General features: G+C 40.7%; 2 protein-coding genes across 4 annotated transcripts in view; both read right to left on the reverse strand.

The window, feature by feature from the left end:
- Window positions 1-346: 346 nt before the first annotated feature.
- LOC106961025 (PHD finger protein 20) lies at window positions 347-15,557 on the reverse strand. 3 transcript variants are annotated; one of them, XM_015054489.1, is made up of 17 exons: window positions 15,407-15,557; window positions 12,440-12,546; window positions 11,900-12,068; window positions 11,659-11,743; window positions 10,583-10,659; window positions 9,906-10,494; window positions 9,756-9,806; window positions 9,379-9,651; window positions 8,290-8,478; window positions 7,499-7,582; window positions 6,146-6,301; window positions 4,357-4,538; window positions 4,168-4,267; window positions 3,489-3,684; window positions 2,971-3,421; window positions 1,644-1,812; window positions 347-1,525 (listed from the first exon to the last, which is right to left on the reverse strand). In XM_015054489.1, exons 2-17 carry the CDS (start codon window positions 12,520-12,522, stop codon window positions 1,383-1,385), a joined length of 2,997 nt encoding a protein of 998 aa, XP_014909975.1. In that variant the 5' UTR covers window positions 12,523-12,546; window positions 15,407-15,557; the 3' UTR covers window positions 347-1,382. The 3 variants fall into 3 exon arrangements, with proteins under 3 accessions (XP_014909975.1, XP_014909976.1, XP_014909977.1); XM_015054490.1 differs by lacking the exon at window positions 15,407-15,557 and adding an exon at window positions 14,298-14,627; XM_015054491.1 differs by lacking the exon at window positions 6,146-6,301 and having other exon boundaries at window positions 15,407-15,556.
- Window positions 15,558-18,419: 2,862 nt separating this feature from the next.
- arhgap46a (Rho GTPase activating protein 46a) overlaps window positions 18,420-19,676 on the reverse strand; it is a 41,942-nt gene continuing 40,685 nt past the window's right edge. The window contains exon 13 of the mRNA XM_015054487.1: window positions 18,420-18,746. Coding sequence (XP_014909973.1) covers window positions 18,552-18,746 — 195 coding nt within the window. The 3' untranslated portion in view covers window positions 18,420-18,551. The remainder of the gene's footprint in view (window positions 18,747-19,676) is intronic.

Consider the following 19,676-nt stretch of genomic DNA (forward strand, 5'->3'; position numbering starts at 1 on the left):
CACATTCAAATATGGATTCCAATGAGGATCAGTTGTCGGATTAAAAGCTCCTTTTGGAAATAACCTTTAAAAGCGAAAACATTTTTTACATTTCCAATAAAAATAATCAGATGTTTTCATTAGCTATAATGAAAGTGCAGAAAAACAATTACTAGAAATAAAGGCTTGAAAACATCATGATAGTGTAACATAAGTATAACATTTTGGTTCATATCTTTATTCTGCATTAAACAGAAATAGATGTGAATGAAACTGCGAGCTGCGACCTCCGACTTAAACACAAAGGCAATCAAACCCATTTAAAAATCGTCAGACCGTTTGTTAAAAACATCACAGAAGATGTGTGTAGAGATTAATAACAATGATAGTTTATTTACGTTCCAGATCCGTTTGCATTGCCGTTGACATTTTCCCTGCTTCTAAGACAGACAGTTACAGTACAGTAGCATACAATATCTGTATTTTTATTCAGAACACATTTTGAATGATGGCTTAAAAACAAAAAGAATCAATGAAGGAAAAAGAAAAACAGAGGAAAGAGAATGAGATAAAAATAAATTTACACATGTTCTAGGTAATATATTACACTTACACAAAATGCTATGTTGAGGAATCCACATTACAAGTTCCCAGTGAATCATACTTCAAAATGCTACAGCGACACAAATATAGAAGTAAAAATAAGGAGATGACGTAATAAACACGAGCCAAAAACAGAGCCTACCTTTAATGTGAGACAGAAATTAACTTCACAGTGTATAATAGGAAACTGATCATTTTTATAGACCTCTTTGAAACGTAATTTTACAGTGAATGTCTTCAAATCGCCACCAGTCTAAAAAAAGACAATTTTTCAACTTAATATGGCAGGACAAATGGAGAAAAACAAAGTCTGAGATGCAAAAAAATAAAAAGACCCCAAGCGAAAATGTGTTCGAAACACTATTGCAAAGAGTTTGTCGGTTCAAGTACACAACTGCAATCTGAATCTAAAGCTGTATGTAAAGCACTGTGCACCGAGAGAAAGGGAGGGAGAGAGGGCAACCTTCAGCGGCAGTTCGGACAAAAGGCATTCACAAGGTTTAGAGTTGCATGAGAGCCACGTTAAGTGTGATCTGGTCCTAAGGATTTCCTTCTGGATTGTTTTTTTTTTTCTCTTATTTTAACGAGGTTGCTCTTTGTGTTAAATCAAGCAAAGGATGCTTGCTTGCTTTTCCGTTTGTGGTCATATCGATATTTCTATGATTCCACCTTGGACGGTGGGAAGCTGAGCGAGGTCGGAACGTTTCCTCCCAGAGAGAGAGAGAGCCTCTTCCGCCGCTCCGCCGTAGCCACGCGAGTCGCCGTGAGGCGCTCTAACCCGCAGCGGACCTCTGGCGCCCTCATGTGGAGCTGTACTGGGAGATCTGCTGCACCTTGCCGAGCTGCGTCAGCAGCCGCTTCATGCGGTGTTTGAGCTGAGGGAGGCGCGCGAGAGGCTCTGGAGGCTCCAGCTCCCCGGTGTAGTCCAGCCAGCTTTCCAGCACTGAGGAGGAGAAAAGAAGAAGAGAAGGTCAGAGGCTAATGGAGGCTTTTGATCCATTAGCCTTGAGTTTGATCGGCTCAAACGCAGCATAAATATATATTTTTTTCCCCCCCTTTACCGTCCAACTCTCGTTCTATGAAGTCCATCCTATGAGAGACTTCGTCCTGGACAGCGTCAATGTGATCCAGCAGGTTGATTTGCCACTGTTGGTACTGGCCGTTATCTGCCAGGTCTCTCCCATCATCCTCTCTGCTCTCAGCGTGCAACCATGACACACCCATTAAAGCCTATGATCAAATAAAGACGAGGCATATTTAGTTTCAGTAAATATTTTCAAAATAGTGCAACATTCACTTTGCTTTTTACAAAGTTCTTTAGGTCATATCTAAAATGGCTCAGATACTCAAAGATCCAATCTTCTAAAAATTCAGTGAATGCAACATGACAAGGTACTACCAGGCCACTGTAGCGACAACACTCTTCAATGTGGAAGTCGTTATTGAAAGTTTGCCGTACTTAAAACAGGTTTCATACACTTTTTCCACAGTAAAATTCAAGCAGTTTCAAGGAAACTTTTCCAGCAACACACTTTGGAGATAAAAATAAAACAAACTAGAGACAATTTCAATTCACTATTGTTATTATGTGTTTATTGCTACCAATAATGTTAGTAGTTTAGTGCTACTTATTAGTTTACGTTAGAAGGAATAACGTAAACTAAAATAACAAAATTTGATGTTTTGAAATGGAACTGCTGCCAACAATGCTAACCGCGCCATCAATAATATAATGTAGACGCTAACATTATTTACAAAAACTGATTCAGACATTTTAGATTGAAGTTTGAATAAATTTATTTTTCCAGATGCCTTTTTGTTATTGTAGAAATGTCAGTGATAAACTTGAAAGGACACATAACTTTTGGGAAAAAAAATAATGAAAAAAAAATTAACTATGGATCACAAATGAACAGGCATGAATAGTTTTAGTCCAAATTTATGAGAAAAAGTATATTAAAATCTGACTAAAATAAGTTCACCAAACTCAGATTCAGAACAACACAGCATGCTGGGAGACATAGGCGCAACCTCTCACAGCTAAGCTAGGTTAGTGGCATCAAGTACTTCACTCATTCTTTAGTTACCTAGCAACAACCTGTTGAGAAACTTGCATAGCTACAGTGCCTCATAACTGTTTAAAAATATTTTTTTAAAAATCAACTGCGTGAAGTGAAATGTCTGGATAAAAGAAGAACGGTCCCATCAGCAGTTTGGGAGTATTTCAGATATTTAAAACAAAAAGAAAACCAATAATTATCAATAAACCAATGTGAAATGCTTATGTTGCGATACGTTTTTCAATCATATCGATTTTTTTTTTTTTCTTTACAGAAAGTAACTTTTGGAAGAGTTTTCCCTTCAGGAACTAGCGCCATGAATCCGAACCTTGTTGCTGTTGACCGTTGACTTGGGCCTGTCCATGTCCAGGAGGCTCCCAAAGCGCTGCTCCCGCTCCAGCAGCTCCTCCGTGCTCCTCATGCTGTCCTCCAGCTCGGAGCCCTGCCTGGTCTCCACCACCAACCGCTGCTCCACGGCCGGGTAATACGTCCGCGGCTTCTGGTAGCAGTGTTCGCTGGTGATGTACGAGTCCTGGAAAGACGGGAAGGGGGAGGAAGAGCTGGAGGACGACGAGGCGGCGGAGGCTGCGGCCGTGGCGGCCCGGCTCAGCTTCTCCAGCGCATTGGACATCAGGATCTCCCCCCTGCTCATGTCCTCGTCGGGGGTGAGCGGGGACGGGGCCGTGTTGCTGCCGCGGCACGAGTCCGAGCCGAGGCGCGGCCGGTCGAAGTGCTTCCATGGCTGCTGCCATAGCCTGAGGTCGGGGTGAGTGCTGCTCCTGCAACGATCCCACAATGAAGCTTCTAGAAAATACACGACGGCGCCGTTTAAAGCCTTGGACTCACTGTAAGACGCTCATCTTAAGCTGCAGTCCGTTGAGGATCTCCACCACATGGTGCACGTCCCCCAGCAGCTGGTGGGTGGTGGTGATCTTTTTGGCGTTCTGGTGGGAGTAGTTGTCCTCCAGGAAGGAGAGGCCGTACATGTGGCCGTTGGTCAGCCACTCGCGGTCGTACCAGTAGCGCAGACTCTGCCTCTGACCTAAGATGAAGAACAACGTTTCTTACAAACTGCTGAGTTCTTTTCCGGTCCCGAGTGGCATCTGATTTTAAACAGACTTCCCCAACTGGAGCTGCATTTCTGTTTACAGTAAAATTGCACAGATTGAATCAATTACTCCGGTTTTGATAAAGCTGGCGCTTTTCCGTAGAAAGTTTTTGAGCGAGGATGAGGTGGTTATTCAGCTGCATCGAAACGCTTTTTTCACATCATGGGAGTCAAGTGACCAGCCGGATGTTACTACTGATGGAAACGTCGAAGAAGACAACAGGAAGTCGTCTTCTTCGTGGTTTGTTTGGACAAAGTGCATCAATCAAACCATCAAGGATAACTACTTTTTGGACGAATTATCTTCTTACAAATATATTTGTCATTTGTTCCTTTATAAATAAACTGTTCTGCATTTATGTGTCTGATGCAAGCAGATCTGTTTCTTTCTAGCAGGTAACTGCGCGTCGGTCTCACCTGGCGGATCTCTGCAGATGTAGCAGGTGTATCTGTCCGGGACGTTGTCCTCCATCAGACCCATGCAGGTGCCGTGCTGCCAGCACAAACAATCCTCGCACTGATGAACGGGAGAAACGCGTTAGCTGAAAGCCGCGTGCTTTAACACGACCGAATCGTGTCGAGAAGCGAAGCAAAAACCAGCACAACCTGAATCATGAAGTCGTTCTCCTCTTCCACCTCGCAGATGCAGCGCACGATCTCCTGGTCGGTGGAGTCCAAAGCGCCAGAGTCGACGCTGAGGGGAGGCGTGGTGACGTCCAGGTCCATGTCGAAGTCGTCATCGCTCCAGCCGCAGCTGTCGGTGGACCAGTCGCTGATGCTGTCCTCGTCTGTAGGGGCAGGGAGGAGCACAACCGCTGGACTTCAAAAGGGGTTTTCCTTTGTCTATTCTGCCGTGTCAGGATGTAAAAGTAGCCAGAAGCTGCTCGGTAACTGGATGATTTAATGGGAATCTGCAGGTTAAACCATGAAGCAAGCCACTGCAGCAGAGAAAAGCTCAGGATTCAACCAACCATCAGTTTGATATTAGATATTAATGTCAGCGATGCACAGAGAAACCTGCTGGTTGGAAATAATCAGAAAAAAATCCAACCCTTTTCTGATCTCTGGCTCTACTAGGCTGGTGTGACAACACTCTTCAGAGTGGAAGTTGTTACAGTAGGAAGCAAATTTAGTACTGATTGGATTGAGTGGTGTTTAAAAATTCATTAACAGCCAGCAGAAATGTTGTAAAAAGCTATTAAAAACAAGCAAAAAAAAAAAAATCCTACTACAAATCAGGACATTTCATGTTCATTCAAACCAAGCAGCACGACAGTTTGGATAAGTGGATTAGTTCAGGGCCTTCCAGCCTCAGCCTCTGGGAAATGAGCCCTTTGCAAACTCACAATCTTACTAAACATGTAACACACATCAAATTTTACAATGTCTTTCCTCACTTTTAGTCTCCATTTGATAATTATTACATTTGTTTAGCATAAACGACGACCAAGTTGCTACGCTAGCTTGAGCAGCAAAGCAGTTTGATGATTGTGACTGGCAGCCAATCAAAACGATGAGCATGGCAAATAATGTTTGAAAAAAAAATATTTTAGCCAATAAGTTATAAAGATTGAAAAGTATATTAGATGTCGTCACATCTGCATATTTTGTAAGTCTTTGCGAGTAACAGTACAGCAGTGAGCCACACTGTTGTTTTGTAGCCACATTTAGCTGCATTTAAGATGGAAAAAAATAAAATAAATAAATCAGAATTGGCAGGTTAGGCTTTAAGAAAAAAAAAAAAGTGATCGGCCAGGAGCACTGCTGTTTCTGCTTGAATGAAGCAAAATATAAGACAAACATACCTAACAGTTCCAGGTGGAACTATTTCTAATTAAACTTTTTGTTTTATAACACTTAACTGAATGTTGAAGCACTTCAGTCAAGTTCTGTCATTTTGTTTTAAATCTCCCATCATCTACATTATACCCAGTAAAGCTTGTTGCTAATATAACATGTTAAATGATGCTTAAAACGTCATTTCCAAATCATTTCTGCTCCACTTAACTCTGATAAAACCCTGTTTCACAGCGACACTATTAACCCCATATATTCTCATATATTTAAAGAAATGTGTGACCTATCAGAGCAGAAATTCTAGAAAAAAATATTTTGAATGACGTTAATTTCTCAAAGAAAAACTGGGCTTTAATTTGAATTAAAAAAAATGCTTCTATTGCTACTAGAGGTAAAACAAAATTGCCCCAAATCTCTGATGTGTCTCTGGTGCAATATTTGCATCTTGTACTACATTAGATATTATTTGCAAAGCTGGCAGCATGGCTGATTGAATCCCAAGCGAATAAAAGACGAGAGGAGGGAGCAGCTGTCAAACACACTTACTCAAACTGAAGCGTACACACACACACACACACACAGTTATAGATATACCCACCATCGACAAGTATCTGCTCTGTGTAGCTGTGTCCGGGCCTGCTGGGGTAGGCCTCAGGCTTGTGATTGTGTGAGAGGGGGAATTTGAGTGGCAAATTCAATTTGGAGTGAAGACCCAATACTGAGATGTCAATATTCTCCTCACTACCAGTGTTGTCTGTTAATACAGGGAGGGGTGGGGAGCAGATGTGAAACAAAAACGTCAGCTGTGGAAATGCTCAACAAAACGCCCATCAGCAGGCGACAAAATGTGGCACAAAAAAAACAAAAACAAAAAACAAAACATCGTTGGTAGATTACAGACTCAACAACAACCAGGGACAACAAGTTCTCACACAGTTGGTTAGAAGTAGGGCTGGCCGATAAATCCATTTTATCGATTAATTAAATATTTGGCTTAAGATTTCATTTTGGGAAAAAAATAAAAAAACATTTGCACTTTTTTCAACCAACCAACTTATCGGGTTTCCATCTTTAAGGGTGATGTCAGCGCGCCCATGGCGGCCATCTTGATTAACGAGCGTATTTTACAGCTTCTACTTAACTGGACTTTAATTCAAGTCAACTCTGTGACAAAATGTAAGGGCCAGATTACAGTTTCTTTCATTACAAGAATTAAGTTATAATATTACAAGAATACAGTTATATGAGAATAAAGTCCTAGAAAAAAATGAAAAAATACAACAAATTATCCCAGCTTTGTTTTATTAAAACAACTTTTTTGGAAGATGTTTTTCCCTGAATCATTGCCTCTTTATTCTGCTAATATGACTGCATTCTCGAAATTAAACAAAAGATTCTTGAAGTCTGGCCCTAATACGTCATTGTACGACTCACAGAAGGGATGACTGAAATAACAGTTTTGAAAATGTTTTCTGTTGTTTGGGGGGAAAAAATTTAGCAAAGAAGACAAAAGCAAGGGGAGAAAAAAAAGTTAAAAAATTGGAAAGAACAGATTTTCTTTCTGCAAAATACAACTATAAAATAATTTTTAAAAATGGGGATTTTATTTTTCAGCCATATCGCCCAGTCACAGTTGGAGGGAGGCAGCCTGTACATACATCCCAAACACAGTATAGGTTTGGAACAAAGAGATTAATGTATGAGTCCAGCCAATTAAATCACAAAAAAGCCCCTGAACTATAAAAAGAAATTATCTGACACATCCTGGCAGTCATGTTGGAGAGACAAAGCAGCCAGAAATGTTCCACTTCTCCCACACACCAGCTCAGTCACCGCACCAAGAGGAGTGAATGGAGCGCTTTGTGCTTTTAGCAGGCCAGCCGTCACAGCAAGCGCGCATGCAGAGCAGCAGATGATTGACCTCGCCCAGCTCTGGGGACCTGCTTCTTACCAGACTTGGCCTTCTTTTTCTTCTTCTTCTTCTTTAGCTTAATGCGGAGGAAGTCCTTCTGTTTGGGTTTCTCTTTGGGCTTCCCTAAGGATCATGAAATAACCATTAAAGGCCATGTGAACACAGAGACTTTCAGAAAGATTGGACCTCTGGTGCAAAAAAGATGAAAAAGAAATTAATCTTTTATTGGAAGAGCATAATTTAGCTGTGATAAAAGAACAAAAAAAAAAAGACACATATTGGGATCTCTAACAATTCTAACTTAACTCCAAGTGTATTATTTTTGCCATTAATGTTTTGCTTAAATGAAGCTATGGCTTCTAAATCAAAATCTATTTAAAAATGTTACATGCAACACAAAGATCATATTTTACAAGCTTTCTGGTTTTCTTCTGTCATCATGAGACAACCCTAACCCCTAACCTCTTGGTGAACCCAAATGTGCTTTTAATGACTGTTATCATAACTTTGCTAAATACAGAAAGTGTTTTGAAATGGAAACTGGCCTGGATTCTGTTTTTATTGCCAAGAACAGAAAAAATACTTGTTCAGTTTTCTTTGTTAAATCAAAGGTACTGGCTGCCTTTGATTTAACAAGGAAAGTGAGCAAAAATCATCTGAAGTTTCTACATGTCAACTCCAACAGTGGAAGATAAACAAGTAACATCATAAATGATTTAAGGCAAAGAAAACATATTTTACATGAGGAAAAAAAATATCAGGGAATAAAGATTAATATCCAACTACATTTAATCCGTTTTTCACTAAATAAAACACTGCATCACGCTCACCAATGTCAAAGCAAATCTTGTCAGTGTCCTGCAGCTGGCAGAGGTTCCTGTCCAGCTGGTTCTCCTTACTCTTCTCCCTCAGCAGCGCCCTCTGCTGGTGGCTGTGGGTGCTGACTGCAGGAGGGGCCGATGTGCGCCTGCCTGCAGCCTTAATGTCACCACGTGGAGCCGCAGCAGCTCCAACTGAGTCTGTAATGGAAAGAACTGGAATGAGTTCATGTACTGAGCAATTAAAGGATGTCACGATTCAGAAACAGCGAGTCTTATGGATGCATTACGACTGTTCATTCAAACATTGTCTTCATAATTTCAAGGAACCCAAGTAAGGATCCAAGTTACTGATTAATGAGTTAAAGTTGATTGATCTTATTGATACATTGAATAATTGATAAGGTCATTTCCCTAAAAACCGAAGGAAAATGGCCTTAGGTTTTCTTTTTGATTAAGAGGACAACATTTTTTCAAAATATCAACAGTAATACTACAATTAAGAAAATTGCATTAGTATTTTTTGTCAGCAGTGTTACATACCAACATACTGGAGATTGTCGTTTTCTCACATTAAACTTTTACATATTTTTATTAGTTTTAAAAAATAGAACATAAACCTGTTGATGAAAGATGAAAAGAATAAGATGTGAAACACTTAATGAACAGAGAGAGGTTTGTGCTTATAGGCATCAAGTTCCCCTCCCCTTCACATTACAATTCTTCATGTTCTCGCAGCGATATTTTTGACTGAAAAGTTGACAGCGCTATTAAGGCGATAACTTAAGGAGCTTCTGGAGTGTTTATAATACAAAACAATCGTTTTAAGAGCATTTCACATCCCACACCGGACTATATTTGGACCGTTTTTCTTTCCTTTTCCGGTATTCCCCGCCATCTTTAATTTCTGTATCAGCTGTGTCCGCTTATGGATGACCAGCGGCGCCCTCTGCTGGATGGTGGCTAAACTACACCACTAAAAGGAGGTCTCAACGGACTTTATAAGTTGGTCAATGTGAACAAATTTTAACCTAATAAACCATCAATCTGTGATTAACTGTCGGTAACCCTAAACCTGAGTGAAACTGGACAGGAACTCACGCATAGAGGCAGAAATGGTGCGGCGTCTCTTGGAGCTGTCCAGACCAGGAGCAGCAGCGGGTTGCTTGTCAGACGCCCTGGTCTGGACGCTCCTGGTGGGGCTGTGCGGTCCCTCCGCAGGCAGCTCTTCACCGTGGTAATATTTCATGTGATAATGCAGCAGCTTTGCTTTACGGAATGACTTGGTGCAGCCTGGAGCGCCACACTTGAAGGGATTGTGGTCGAGGTTGATGGACAGAACGGGAGGAGGCTGGTTTTTGATGACTCGGTACACTAAATAAATAAAATGAGAACAAAATGGTTTTTTTTTTTGTTTTGTTTTTTTTTTTAAAGCAGATAAAAACAACATACATGAGGACCATTTCACATAGACTTACATGGCTCTCGGCTGAATCTGTTGGGATTGTGGAAGCCCTGCTTCCGTACCGCTGAAAATATAATGAAAGAAAAATCCACCTTTTGAATAAATCGAATCATTTATTTTTTATTATATTCATTTTATTGCTGCTGTCGAGCCAAACGCTTACGTTTCACAATTTGAGGAGGCGGTGCGTCCACTGCAGGCTGCGCGCTCTCCGATTGGACGTTTGGCTTCTGCTCCGCATCGCCGCTGGATTCGGCTGTCGTCGTAGTGACAGAGTCCCGCTCCGTCTGCGCCGACAGCTCGCTCTGCATCTCTGCGTATGGCTTGGGTGGCTCCGTGTATGGCTTTGTTACGCTCTGCTCCGACTCCTCCTCCTCCTTCTTCACATCTCCGTTCATGCAGCGCTCTCCCTCCGTCTCCTCCTCGTCTTTTTCCACCTTCACGCCGTTCGTGAGTCCGGTTCCCTTCTCGGCGTCGGCAGGGTCGTTCGGCTCCGAGGTCTCCGACTCCTGTTTGGTAGTGGCGTGCTCGGCCTCGGAGACGCCGTTCAGTTTGGGGTTTTTGTCGTTCACCGCGCCCTGCTCCTGCTCTTCATCGTCGCTGTTGCTGTCCTCGTCCTGGTCCGAAGTGCTGCGCCGGGCGCGCTTGTTTTTGGGACAGCCGTTCTCCTGTGGCCTCCTCTCTCTGCGGTTCGGGGCCCTTCGCACCGCGTTCTTGTCTGAGGACCGAGATCTGCCCCCAGCTCCACCTCTCTATCAGAACAATTTAAAAAAAAAATAAAAAATAAGTTCAGGGAATCGGCCAGAAGAAGCCACAGATATCAGCTGGACAGATTGTTACCTCTTTAATATAAGGCTTTACATGCATCCCCTTCACCGTCTGGATGACGCCGTCGTAGAACTTCACAGTGTAGGATGCTGAAGGTGAAAACACAGAAACTGAAGCAAACTATATTTTACACAATCTGGACACAAACAGCTCCATATCGTGTCTCACAAAAACTCCTTGATTTTTACTTCCTCGTGTTACGAATACAACATTCTGTGCATTTAGTTGTGATTTTATCAAATAGAAGAACACAGAGTAGCACATAACTGTGATGTTAAAGGAAATGGATTATTTCCTATAATTTTGCAACATTCAATTCATCAGAGTCGGTAATTATCCAAATCACATTTTGCTGAATTTGCAGCTGAAATGGATTTCGATTATGCAACCAAGAGAAATAACTTGATTTTTAAAAATAAGATACAGCAATAAATACCAGATTTGAGCCATTTTTCTGTTTTTTTTGTTTGTTCATGGAATAATTCCATTTAATTTCCACAGCAGAATGACACTAAAAGTACCAGTCACTTTTGGATCTATTTTTTATGAGGCTGGAAACTGTGCAAATATCAAGAAACTGTAGCTATCATCTTTTTGAAATCACTTTATTTTTTTCTTTTATATTAAAACCTAAACATGAGAATAAAAAAAAGTAAATATTTATCAAAAATTTAAAAAAAACCATCTTTTTTGAGGCTCCAAGTCTGTTTTATCTAGCTGGACTGACGGCCTGGTTGTAGCTTCATCAACTGAGAAGCTTCTCTTTCTCTTTCCCATCAGAAAAAAAAAAACATGTCAACAGCATGATGCTGCCCCCACCATGTTTCAAAGGGGAGATGTGTTCAGGGTGATGTTTACAGTCAGATTAAATGACATAATTAGACTCTTATCTAAAAGAAGAGTGGCTTCTAAAGGGAATTAGTTTATCTCTGGAGTGCCAAGGTAAACTGTGCTGAATACAAATGGATGTCACACTTTTTCCAGTCTATGACATCCCAATAAATCCATTCCAGTTTATTGCAACATGAGAAAATATGAATTACTTAAGAGGTCCAAACACTACATCTGGAGAAGCTGAAGCTACTCACCATCTTTATTGACTGAAATGACCTTGGCTGGGTAGAAACGGCAGTCGGACCAGCTGGCCAGAACCTTGTCATTTACATGAAAGCCCTGGAGGAAAGAACACAGTGATCTGAGCGACTTCTACTGGCGAGCCGGTGTTTTCTAAAAGCCAACAGAGAGCAGCATTGTTTTCTATAGCTTCGCTGAAGCTAGCATTTAGGAGGCGTAAACAAAACAAAGGTGGTGTGTGTTACGCCGTCTTACAGGTGAGCTGTCGTCGTGCAGGCCCTGCCGTCTCAGCTGAATTCTCTCCACGGGTCTCAGGTACGGACTGGTCCAGTCAAACCATTCATCGTAGCGGTGGCTCCACTGGCGGTAATGAATCAGTACTTTCTCATCGTCGTAGTCAATCTTCTCTATGTTGGCAGCATACCTTCAAAAATAAAAGTAAAAAAAAAGTTAATAATGCATGATTAGGAAATCATGCTGGGGCTCAAATCCCAATTTGTGTTGCGTTTAATATTTCCTACAGCCATCAAAATGCAACATAATGTGATCTTAGAGGGAAAGAAATTGATTTCGCTTGTAATGATTTCAGTGAGAGGCGAATCTGATGGGGCTTTGGGGAAAAAAAGCGAGCAGTTTACTGGCACAGGAAAAATGAAGAAATAAAAAATCTAAGATGTTTTTCCCAACCATAGCCAGTCAAATAAAAAAAAAGGAAAATATGCTACAAGAGGCTGAATGTGAGAAAATGAGGGAAGTGAAAGAATGACGGGAGGAATGAGCAAGGCCATGACTCACCAGTTTTTGAGGCTGTCTCTGGCCTCGAGCTGAGCTCCCACCTCAAATGTTATCCCTCTTCTGTTAGGGGGCGTCTTACTCATACTGCCCACATCAAGGCTCCCTTCCTGCACAAACACACACACGTACACACATTAACCGACAACATACCAATGCAAAGCTACTCTCGTATAACCTTGGGTATACAGAGACAACACAGAGCCGTCAAGGTCTCTGCAGGCGCTCGGCTCCACAGCCGGTCTACAGATTGTGGAAAAAACTCGGCTCTGTGAACCTGAGTGGCAGGTTTTTTCGCCGAGCAGGGGAAGTGAGACCAGCAACTTAACAGCAGAACAACGCTGCTGGAAAACACCAGAGAGCAAATTCCCTCTGCAAAAACACACAAGTCATACGTTACGCAGGCACCAACTAGAGAGACGCACCATCTCAGCCGCAGATCAAAATGTAAAGTTACCCTTGATCAACTCTCACCTGAGATTTTCAGATCAAACACTAAATCAGATTTTTTTTTCTTATCAATAATAAAAACTTCCGCCATTTTCTCATTTGCTGCATAGAAACACAACAAGCAGCAGCGTAACTAAGATCGTGCTCAGAGGAGTCAGACGTCAGGGTGTAGCAGAGTTTGAAGTGGAGATTTTGAAAGCTTTTCTTTATAGTATTTTAATAAGATGCTTGATAAACTCCAGCTGTTTGAAGCACTAATTAAAGCCATGCACTGCTGCTGCACACCACCAGTCAGCTGGCTGAAAGCAGACCACTACACCGACTGTGATTAGTATTCAGATTTGGCAGACAAAAAAAAAAAACAACAACAACAAAAATACAACTGAAACAAGCAGTTAGGTAACCGGTTAATTGCTAATTAAATTATTAGTGTTTTGTTCTGCTAGAGCTCAACAGGCACACGAAGAAAAACATCTTTAGCAGGTGCTTAATCTACATTTTTTTCTATATATAAGTCAAAACAATAAATTGCTGGATATTATTGGAAATGTAGCAGCATGCATAGATCAGGACTTAGAGCTATAGGTTTTGTTATTAGAATGTCACACTGACCAGAAAATAAATCAGATCAAGGTTACGGACACACGTTTTGATACACAGCTGAGGGTACTCTTGTCATTTCTTCCATTGCTGTCAGATTAAATTGCAATACTTCTATCAAATAACCTGTAGGAGGATTTTTTTATGCGTTACATTCCTTCTAACAAGAGAATCGGTACAAATCTGAATAGCAGGTCAGACCTCAATGAGAAGTGGAGACTGGCTTCAGCCTGGAAATCCCTGATCTAGTCGCTCTACTATGAACAGGGTGATGAAAACTGGACTAGTGAGGTGAGCCATGCCCCTGAAATGATGGTGAATATGTCCAGCGACGAGATATTCAAATGAGCATGTGTGACATTTGAAGAAAAACCCAACAATAAAAGAAGAAAAAAAAAACTACTATACCAGAGAAATATTCACTCCCCATTTCTGGAGAAGACATAAAACGACTAAAGACTGACCATTTTGACCGCCCGCTCCAATAAAAGCCAGCAGGAAGCAATCATGCGCCAAGCTGATTCCCGCATCGATTTCACCGCACGCTCCGTTAAATCCCACTCTGATTGTTTCACATGTACACGTTTCTAATGCTGTCGGCTTCGGTTTTAAGAAAGGCCTAAATGAAAGGAGATTCATTCAGTCGTTAAAGGGAGGAGGGCGAAAAAAAGGCAACCGCATCATCCCTCCTCCGCTAACAGAGCTTCTTTTGTTAAACATAAAAAAGCACGGCGGACACGCTGACATACCGGCGCCCTTTTACTAATAAGCAACGATAAACATTTAAAAAAAAATGCCGGCAGCATCTTACTTCTCTCCCGCGTTCAGCCGCCTGATGAGGTTCGCCATAGTGGAGGTGTTAGCTGGCTTTCATCAATGCAACACACTGCAACCTACAAACCGGATATCTCCCCACTCCCCGGCCCACGTGTGTTTCGATTTCGCCTAACAGACACAATAGGAGACAAAGACTGCCGTGGTCATCCTCGTGTGGCAGCTAAAATTCAGAGCACGACGTCAAAAAAACATGGATAGTGATCCAGCCTGTGGAATACAATATTTAAAAATTGACCCGTTTGTTTTTATGGCCTGTAGAGAGCCAAAGATGACAAGACAGGCAGGCAGGGAGGGAGGAAGCCGGGGTTAAGATGCCAAAACTGGGTCAGAGGCTCCGATTATTGGAGGTTTAAAAGGTGAGAGCTTAGCATATATGTTGTGTAAACATCAATTTACATATTAGTTAAGATTTAAGCAGGGGAAAGGTTACTTGGTGCGAACACAGTCTTCTTTATACGAAAGAACTACATACGTGGACAGGTTTCAGCTTTTATTTAAACTGATACAACGCGAACACGTGCTTAATTTCCAGGTAAGCCATTGTTGACCACTTCCACCGCTGCTGGCACTTTATTGTCCGGTGTTTTATAACCACAGGGCGCAGCAAGAGACAAACCAGCTGTACGTCAGTGGTTTAGAGAAACGTGATTGGTCGAGTCGGTGTAGCGTGGGCGGGTGCTCGCTGTAGCTCGCTGGCGATTGGACGCGCAGTTGTCAGTCACAGGGTGGGCTCTCCGTGGCCTCGCGCTAAGGCCTACCTCCTCGTACTTTTCCAACCGCGAACGAGCGGCGTGCAAATGCAAAACAGTAAACTTCTCCAACTGGGACACCGCACTCATATCTACGACTGCTCAGTCAGTAACAAGAAACGTACGCCGAAATATAGAAGGGTGAACTCATAAATAAAGAGCAAACAAATGTACTTAGAGGACATTCAATTATTTACTTCGTCACGTTTGTTTTGAACTCTCCAAGCCGACATGCGGCATCATACCAAGTGTGTGATGCAGCCACAAACAGGGCCTCATTTACGGCGATATAAACTCGGAGATGCGCCATACTAAGAGGATTTAAGCCTCTTACCTGTTCTCCAGTCACTATGTGTCAGGTTGAGCGAAAAATGTAGCCTGCAATCCCTTGACTGCGCAGATACAGCCGCCTCCGCCTGTCTGCTCCAAACCACGCAGTTGAATTTCTCTCGCTTGCATTTACCACCGGCGCGGGTAGTGTAAAAGCACAGTGCGCATGCGTGAACCACAAACTGAACTCTTGGTAATTTAATTATTTAGATAGATACGGTTGTTCCTTTATTTGGAAAATAAACAAGCTTAATATTCACAAACAAGGAAACTCTGAAGTCCAAATGCCATCTCCATATGCAGTGTCGGCCAAATATTGTATGAGCCCGAAGCAGAAGTAGAGTTGGGGCCAAATCAAATAATTTATTCAAATAAAAGTCGTAGATAAATTGTGGAATCGTGGTTCTAGACTATGTCTGTAATTTGTATGGGGAGTTCAGCATTTAAGAAAAGACTCGGTTAAAGTAGGAAGTCAGTACAAATTGTTTCTTACTGATTAATATGCCGTTACATTTGATATCACAATGAAATTTACCTCGAAACCATCAGAAATTATTTTAAATTAGCAACAGTAAATGACTGCTAACTGTAAAACGTGTTACATTTTTTATGCTACAACTTCAATACTAAAGAAATTTACATTTTGAAATATATGTTTGAAAAATGCTAATGCTAGTTTTAATATTTTCCTCAATGAGAGAACATGCTCTCGTGCCCCCCCTGCTGGCCTGTGAACATAAAAGCAACGCACTGCCATGAAGCAGAAAGATAATCACTGAGTTGTTTTTTTTTGATACATTTTTTCTACTTTGAAATATATTTTAACTCTCTAGAATTGTGGAGAAAACAAGAGGAATATTATAGTCCTTTATTTTTGAAAATGCTCTGTAATTTCAGTTTTCTTTGAAGAAAGAGTTGATATTGGTTCAAATTAAAGCAGCGAGTGAATGACTGTAGATAATTTACATCAAATAGCCTCAGGAAGTTGAATAGTTGAATTCAGAAATTCTGCGAAGTAAATTAACAAAGCTGGTTGTTCTGGAAGGAAATGGCAATCATTTAACTTTTCTTTTTCTCTTCACTGACTAGAATAGAGAAAATGGATCCTTACTCAATTAATCCATTAAATTCTGTCAGGATGTATTAATAATGCATGGCCTTCTAATGGAACAGCTCCCATGCTGCAGGAAGTGGTGTCATGTAGAAAATGACTCATGGGGCTGATGTGGAAAGACATTAAAGTAGAACAATTAAAGCCTAAAAGTCAAGGTTGCTGCAGGCAATTCATTGATAACATGTGGTGCATTCACTGTGCCTCTGAAACAGGAACTAGGATTTCAGAATGACGTCACATCCAACTTCATGTTTCGATCCATAAAAGAGACCGCAAGCATTTTTGAGACATGCAGTTCTGTCAGAAACCTTTGTGGATGAACAGTCTGGTCTCTAAAGTTCATCCAGATGGACAGCACTCAAGTTAGAGAAACATCTGAACAGAGGTCATCTTTTGGGCTATTGTGAACCTGTTCTAGTTAAACGTTACATAAAAATACTATAAATGTTTAAAAGCATGTTTTTACTTTGTCATCATGAACTTTTTAAAACCGTCATGGTTTAAAAACTTATAGGGAGAGGAAAAAGAGAATAATACTGTCTGGATGCGCAGTACACGCAGTCGCCATATTGGATTTTGATTATCATGGTTGATGAGGAATTTCTTTCCAAATCTTGTGTTGTATCTTCACGGAAACATTCCAGTTGTTTTTTAAACTTTTATGTGAAAGTTTTTCTGACTTGCCCCAGTTGCAAGTGAGAAAAACCAGTGCTAAGCTAATTACTATTAACAATACAAATTAATAATACAGTTCTCAGCTATTATTCTGTTGCTATGGTCATAGTTCAAAATTTTCAGCTAATTTGTTTTATTCACTCTGCTGGGACTTTTTTGGAGTTTATTATAGTTGAATTAAAAATATACATTTTCTCTCTCTCATTGCCCCAATTTATCTTAGCATGACCACAATCCACTTTATCAACAAATGAACAAACTTTTATTTATAGTCAGTCATTACAGAGAAGAAAGTCTGCAAACACACATATGCCGAAAGTGGTTTGAATCGGTTTTTGTTAAAATGGCAAGCAGTTACAGCAGGAAAACGAGCTGTCAATCACAGCCTCTCACTTACGCTTCTTTTTTTATTGCTCTTTACAGTGAAACCAAACCCTCTTCCATCCCCACAAACCATCCCACCCCGTAACCCAGTTAATCAGAATATACTTCTGGAAGGTTAGTACAAATTTCCACACAGAATTTATTTACAAACAGCTCAGTTTACATTTTTAAGAGAGTTCACTGACACTTCATTTTTCTCTGCAGGTGTTTTTAACTGAATTTCAGTCAGCGATATTCATCCAACACCCATTTTTCCCCCCGTAGGACCTGAGCTAAAAAAAAGAAAAAGAAAAAAAGAACAATTCCAACTGAAAGACTGACAAATAAAATACTTATTATTGCATAAACGGGCTTTGTGAGAGGTTCCATTTTGGGGAAAAAAAAAATTCTCTTTAGTTTTTGTTAAATGAAATGATCCCAAAAGCAGCCGTCAGTACAACCAATAAAAAGAGCTGAGGCAAACCTATCAATAAGACATGATTACAAGAGTTCTTTTAATTGACTTTCGGGTTACACAATAAAAAACAAAAACAAAGGTGTCTTCTGTTCACACTGATAAATCACACATGAATAAAACCTGAAAGCTGGGGGGAAAAAAGTTTGAGCTGCTTAAATTATTTTTTCTTTTTTACAAATGAAGAATTTCAATCTTGAATCTCGATTCAGTCCCACCTTGCTCGACCAAGCTGTAACAGTAGTAGTAGCCCTATAGTTAGAAATAAAGCGTTAACCTGTTTTCACATGCTGCGGTTAAACAAATAGAAATCTGAACTGAAGCATCTTTCTGGAAATGGACCAAAGAAACAACAAAACAAAAAAAACAAGCATTCACACACATGTTCTAAGAGCTGTAAAACATCACCTCAAGTTTCCAGTGTGACCTAAACAGAGACAGTGTTGATTTTTTTATTTATTTATTTTTCTCCGCTGGTTCGTCAATGTGTGACCGGTTTGTGCGCTCTGGGCGTTCCAGTGTCTACACCACGCCCTCGATGAACCCCGTGTCCAGGTGGACGATGAGCATCCGCAGGAAGGACATCTCTTTGCGCGTGTTCTCGAAGATTATGCGCGGGTCGTCCGAGTGGCACCGGAGACAGTTGGGGGCCATCACCATGGCCAGGTTGTTGACGTCCATCTTGGTTATGGCGACGTTGGACGGCTGGGCGAATACCTGGAGATGAAGCAGGTGTGAGAAGGAAAGAAAGACGAAGGCGCACTGTGTGGATGAGCCTTAATCTGCACTCTGGTCATGAGAAACTGGGCTGAAAAACTCCACCCAACAAATGGTGATTTTTATTTACTGAAGACGGTAAAAAAAAAATAAAATAAAATAAAAAATCATGCATTATGTTCCTTCAACTTCACAATTAGTGAATTGTATCACATAACTCCATATTTTCCAGACTCAAATTTCTACATTTTCCCCCCTCAGCATTTTCTAGAACATTCTGAGCACTTGAATAAAAATTATTAAACCTAAACTTACTTTAATCATGGTCATGTGTAATTATGTGAAGGTTCCACAAAAGCCGAGCCAAGCCAACTTTATTTATAGGGACCTATAAACAGTTTGGGGGTTTTAAAAGTAGCAGTAACAGGAAGTAAAAGTCAAAATTTGCTTCCAAGTGAGATAGGGTCATTTCAAAGGTATTATGGCATTTGGACCAACTTGGACTCATCCTGATTCAAAGGCAGTACTTGGACTAAATGCAGATTCTTTCACTACAATTTCTCCACTTTGGTGCATTTATTTTTTGTTTTTTTTTCTTTTCTTTAAAAAATGTGGCTTTAGTGCTTTGTTTGTCCTTTAGACCTATTTTAAGGAACCACAGGTCCAGTTTAAGCTGAATTTAAGGTAGTTTAGAGAGTAAACAGGAAGTATGAGAGGTCATTTTTTGGTGGAAATAGTATGCATTCAGACAGCAGCTGTGTATTGAGTGTATTTTTATGCAGATTTTTGAATTGTGTTAAAAATGGTCCTCAATTTTACTTTTTTTTTTGCTCACATGAGGTGGAATTTTTGCTTTTCAAAAAAAAAAAAAAAAAAAAAAAAAAAAATGCCCAAAAAGTGAAAAAACATTTCCCGGAAAAATCATGAGAA

The sequence above is a fragment of the Poecilia latipinna genome, unplaced genomic scaffold, assembly GCF_001443285.1.
Source record: "Poecilia latipinna isolate Pla-1442-1.1 unplaced genomic scaffold, P_latipinna-1.0 Scaffold1254, whole genome shotgun sequence".
Classification (NCBI taxonomy): domain Eukaryota; kingdom Metazoa; phylum Chordata; class Actinopteri; order Cyprinodontiformes; family Poeciliidae; genus Poecilia; species Poecilia latipinna.

What these genes read in the sequence shown, in the direction of transcription:
- LOC106961025 (XM_015054489.1), bottom strand. Translation starts at nt 12,522, where the DNA reads ATGAGTAAGACGCCCCCTAACAGAAGAGGGATAACATTTGAGGTGGGA. An exon ending in CACCATTTCTGCCTCTATGC is followed by an intron (nt 8,479 to 9,378) that starts GTGAGTTCCTGT and finishes TTTCCATTACAG; the next exon opens with ACTCAGTTGGAGCTGCTGCG. An exon ending in AGAACGACTTCATGATTCAG is followed by an intron (nt 4,268 to 4,356) that starts GTTGTGCTGGTT and finishes CCCGTTCATCAG; the next exon opens with TGCGAGGATTGTTTGTGCTG.